This window comes from Thalassophryne amazonica, chromosome 12 (assembly GCF_902500255.1).
Source record: "Thalassophryne amazonica chromosome 12, fThaAma1.1, whole genome shotgun sequence".
Classification (NCBI taxonomy): Eukaryota; Metazoa; Chordata; class Actinopteri; order Batrachoidiformes; family Batrachoididae; genus Thalassophryne; species Thalassophryne amazonica.
Window position 1 is genome coordinate 35,386,845 of NC_047114.1, and position 5,332 is coordinate 35,392,176.

At 39.6% G+C, this 5,332-nt stretch overlaps 1 protein-coding gene across 1 annotated transcript; it reads right to left on the reverse strand.

Moving 5' to 3' along the window:
* Positions 1–810: 810 nt before the first annotated feature.
* Positions 811–4,652, reverse strand: LOC117521648 (regulator of G-protein signaling 13-like). The gene is made up of 5 exons (XM_034182969.1): positions 4,492–4,652; positions 4,348–4,407; positions 4,193–4,254; positions 3,923–4,089; positions 811–1,988 (listed from the first exon to the last, which is right to left on the reverse strand). The coding sequence occupies exons 1-5, from the start codon at positions 4,572–4,574 to the stop codon at positions 1,815–1,817; spliced, it is 546 nt and encodes a 181-aa protein (XP_034038860.1). The 5' UTR covers positions 4,575–4,652; the 3' UTR covers positions 811–1,814.
* Between the last annotated feature and the right edge of the window lie 680 nt (positions 4,653–5,332).

Here is a 5,332-nt window from a genome sequence, read left to right on the forward strand (position 1 = left end):
GTTCAATGGTACAAATATTTCATTTTTATATGTCATATTCACATTTATAATATTTATATTTCATATGTATGTATGTATGTATGTGTGTGTGTGGGGGGGGGAGTCTTATGCATTGGAACAATAAATGGACTGCATTTATTTTTACTGCATTAACGCTTTTCCTTCTGCATCAGACACTCAAAGCACTTTACAATAATAATGTCTCACATTCACCCCGATGTCATCTCCTTTTCAATCCCAATCATGTTTATATATATGCATATGTATATGTGTATGTGTATAGGTATGTGTGTGCATATGGGTATGCGACTATGCGTGTATGTGTGTATATGTGTGTGTATGTATACGTATATATATATATATATATATATATATATATATATATATATATATATATATATATATATATATATACATACATATAGTTCTACCTCATTTGTTATGTCTCGTACTGTTACAAGTATTATTATTATTATTGCTTATCCTTGCACACGCTGTTTGATGAACATTTTCCTCTACTTGCACCCACCTTGTGTGTGTGGTTTTTTTTTTAAGAGCTGACGTAATATGTGAATTTCTCCTCTGTGAGATCAGTACAGTTTATCCTTATCCTTATGTCAGGCTGCTGCCATACAAGGGGCTCACTACACACCGGGAGCAACTAGGGGATTAAGGACCTTGCCCAAGGGCCCTTAGTGAGTTTGCGGTCAGGCTGGGATTTGAACTGAGGATCCTCGTCTCAAACCCAACGCTTAACCACTAGGCCATCACCTCTCCTACATTCTCAGTGTTCTGTTGAAAACTTCAGCATGTCACGATTTATGCAGCCAATTAAATATGAAAATTACAATCTATGCATGAAACAACTCTACAGCTTAAAATATGCGACGTGCTGCACACAGTTTAGTAATAATGCAGAGATGAGCAGAGGAAATGCTTCTGGTACAACGACATTTGTAGAGTCATAAATGCCACAGTGGTTCATTCATACTCTCACTATGACTAAATGTATGAATGAACAAAGTTGTTTCCTGTATTTTCAGGTCATATGTCTGAGTTATGCATGTGTTTTTCAGAACTCATCATCATCATGTCACTTTAAGTCCTGCAAACTCAGCATTTTATTAAATAAACACAAATGTGTCACATTTATATATTGCATGTACATTTACAAGGCTTTCACACACTGGTATACATTTTTGTTCCATTTAGCTTATTCGAGATACACTTTGTCGTTTTTCATTGTACCCGACATGCACGACCCTGAACACACAGTGTCACCTGTTGTTTCAACGAGACATCATTGAATGTGTCTGCACGCACACATGCAGACACCATCTCACTTGCACTTGCATCCTCAGGCGGGGTGTTTTTTGCGCCACAGACGCTTCCTGTTCTCTTTGACAGGAACTTCCCAGCCTTTTATACCATCTTACCGAGACATATTTGGAAAGTCCTTTACTTCACAGTTGTTACAACATCTGATGTTGATTAAAACACAACTGTAGCCAAATGACACACCTAACATCCTCCATGTACTTCTGACTAAAGATATCTGTGCTCAGCTCAAGCTAACACTGTATTTAGCTTATTGTTTGCTGTAATATGTGGCAACTGGATGCTTCAAAATGTTTTCCAGCACAGTTAGCCCATGTCTGTTAGAAAGAACAAGCTTTGGAGTCACATTAAAGGATCACTTTCAGTGAAGTTAGGATAAGTAAATACATGCTAGTTCTTGGATGCTAGCACATGGTAGTCCAGTCCAGCCTCTACAAACATAAAGTTCTCGCTGCCTGTATTTGTTATGGCCGCTTTCACACCGACGTGGAGTCCAGCAGAGTACTATAGATTTCAGATTTGAGGAAACGGGGATAAGAGTCTCTCTCCATTAGGCTGTAGACAATCCTCTGGGCCTCATTGAAGCACACAGCGCTGGGAGCCTTAATGTTCCTCCAGATCTGCTCTCTGGTCCTGTGATCAATGTTAATCTGGAGGCAGAGGCAGACATATATGGTTCACATGAGATGGTGAAACATACCCTATACAGATGAGCATCAAATTAAAGGAAAAACCTGAATGAATGAGTGAAGAATCACGGGAACATCCCACTAGTTCTAGGGTCCATGAGTCCTAGTAATAAGGAGAACATGTTGAAGTTGTTTTTTCTTTTATGGTAGGCTATATGTGCACTAAAGTAGATTAAGTAATGTTACAAAAGTGTGACAATTAAAAAAAGGTGAATTACCATTATTTGGTGATTTTCAATTCAACAGATTTACAGACAATAGTACAATTGAACAAAACTGGATCTGGTTTGTTAGGTATTTGAAAGTATTATATTTATTTGTGAACTTTAAAATCCATTTGGGGTTGTAATATACACCATCAAATAATAGAAGAAGTTAGGACCAGTGGACGCTAAGACTAGTAGACCCTCCCCAAGAATCACAGTGTCTAACCTCCATCTATAGGGCACGAGGTGTAAATTAATAGTTTACTGATTATAAAAATGATGTGAATCATATGCTATGGTTTTGCAGCCAAAAGATTTCATCCCAGTCAAAATGGTCTACAGTAGAGGGCTGCATTGGGATTGGGTCCCGCGGGACCTAATGCAAATGTGGCAGGAGTGGGCGGTCAGAACTTCACTGAGGGCCGCAGCACACGGTTTAAAAAAATACTGCGGAAATGGAAGTGACAGAATGACTCGGTCAACAAAGGAGAATAGTGTAAAGTATGCAGTGTCCACACGCTACTTTCAACTTAAATAATTTAACAGGAGCAAGGACATTAACAGGAGCGAACAGAGAGACACAGCACAGCGACTCTGTGTCTCTCTGTGTCACAGAGCAGCAGTTCAGTTACTGCATGCCTATAAATGGGCATGCAGTAAGTGAACTGTCACATGAAACTGTCATTAAACTAAATGAAAACAACCAAATGTAGCACTGTTCCACTAGTCAAAAGACATACAGGCCAGGGAAGCAAAATAAAAAATAAAAAAACAACCACATGAATCTCCTTATTAATAAGCCTAAATGATGTGTTTTCTCCCGTGAGACGGGAGTAGACACAAGATGAATGCATCTCTGTTATTGTACGTGCATAAATTCTCAGCATTTCGTGGATGCAGGCGGGACTGGACAGGCACATTGCGGGAACGGGCGGGAGTGCAATACACACATTACAGGTGCGGGCAGTAACAGTACGAAATTCAGTGGGAGCGGGACAGAGAAATTAGTCCCGCACAGGGCTCTATTCTACAGCAGTGTCCATCAAACTCATCATGAGGGATCATGTTTTGGAAAAATGGTGTTTCCTCACTGCAGAAGACATTCATAGTCTCAAAATGTTGTGGTGGCAACAACTTATTGATATCTGTATGTTTGTACATTGACATTAACAGTATATTTATTTTAACACTCTTTCACAGCCTGTTTGAGTTGTGAGAGACTTCGGTCCACATGTTGTTTTTGTTCCACTTGGGGTTTTATAGGTGCAGACCAAATTTGAACTCAATCAGATAAGATTTAGATGTTTCCCAGAGTGACACATTTTCCTCTCCCTCCGCTGGCAAGGCAATGTCACCCTAACGGGAGAAGACTCTGATGCCATTATTTTCTTTTACAGGTACATGTGATGGCTTCTAATTGCAAAAAGTGGTGGTTGATTGGTCACCCAGAGGAGAACATTACTCAAATAACTGGATTACTACATTGTTGTTTGGGGAAAACTGTTGCTTTGTGGGGACCCCTAAACAACGTCTGATTACAATAAAATTTGGCACAGATCTTTTATTTTATTAGTGAAGCAAAAACAACACGTGGCCCAAAAGATTTTGTAACATTTGACATTTTGAACAAGTCTAATATATGTATTCAACAGCTTGACTGTACTATAGGATCCTGTCCGAAATGCATACCTCTCTTGGAGCTTCAGCTTGAATGTAGCGCTTGAAGATCTTTTTGGCCCTGGAGGACATCCTGAAGGAGGATTTGATCTTTTTGTAGTCCTCACACACCAACCAAAACTCAATGTTTTCATCACTGAACTCTGCCTTCAAAAAGGCCTGAAAGATCTTCAAGCCATCTAAAGAGGGGAACACAATCCGTGTTGAGGAATTCTACCATCAGTCACCGTGTCTGTTAGGCGAAGCAAATGTCGGACTGAACGTTGACGATCATGAACTTACTTTTCGATGACAGAAGCTGTTCTAGAGAATGGGACCACTGGGACATTTCCTCAAAGCACAGCCTGAAAAATAGCACACGGTCACATGTCATTGAACAAATATGATAATAATTTGGCATTAGTGCAAACCATTTTCATTGAGGTTTCATCACTCACCCATTGTTGTTAGAAGATTGAGACAACCTACACTGCAGTCGAGACTTCAGCTTTCCTCCCCTGTAAATCAGGCAATGCTTTTGATTCTTAAACACTGGTCCCAGATTCCAAAAACATGTCAGTCCATCAAGAATACATATTTACCTGACTTTTCCAGTTTCCTTGCTGTCAGTGGTAATATTGGTGTCCTCCAGTTCACTCTGGGGTGATGTCAGAAGAGTAGGCATTGTAACGATCTACTATCGTGGGTTTGTATGTTAGACTTTGAGTTGGACTGATCTTTTTGGGCTGTCACTGTGTTTCTTTTATATGCGCTTGAGTGCAGAGTCACAGTGATGTGCTGAACCAACCACCGAAAAAGAGGAAGTATGTGGTGACGCAGACTGGTTGTGACTGTTATCTGTATTGTTCTACAATTTGCATTACTCGTTTGGTTTGATGCTCCATCGATGCAAAAGGGCAGTGGAAGATTCAGTAGCAGACAAAAAACTGAAGCTTTACTGAACTTTGTACCCCAGTTTAACTTAAAGCCATAACGCCATTGCAACAGTTTTTGCAAAGATTTTATGAACTACATTGAAATCCGTAAGTAGTTGTACATAGTGACACAATTTTTATACTTTCTCCTCTGTACACCACCACAATGGGATTTCAAGGAAGCAAACAAGATGTGCTTGTAGTGTAGCCTTTCAGATTTAATTCAAGATAGACAACAAAAATATCACATTAACCATTTCCAAATTACAGTCACACTCAAAACATGGCTCACTGGATGAACTCAATTCAATTATGTGCAGGATTTCCATCTAATAAATACGAGGTCTATTAGATAATAAACCGACCCTTTTATTTTTTTTTTAACTATATGGATTTGAATGACGTGCGATTACACCAATCATGCTTGAATCCTCGTGCGCATGCGTGAGTTTTTTCACTCGTGTCGGTGACGTCATTTCCCTGTGGGCAGGCCTTGAGTGAGATGTGG

Excerpts from the sequence above, each read along its gene's own strand:
- LOC117521648 (XM_034182969.1), bottom strand. The coding sequence starts at position 4,574 with ATGCCTACTCTTCTGACATCACCCCAGAGTGAACTGGAGGACACCAAT. Across the intron at positions 4,408-4,491 it reads AAGGAAACTGGAAAAGTCAG|GGGAGGAAAGCTGAAGTCTC; the intron begins GTAAATATGTAT and ends CCTGATTTACAG. Across the intron at positions 1,989-3,922 it reads AAGCTGAAGCTCCAAGAGAG|ATTAACATTGATCACAGGAC; the intron begins GTATGCATTTCG and ends CTCTGCCTCCAG.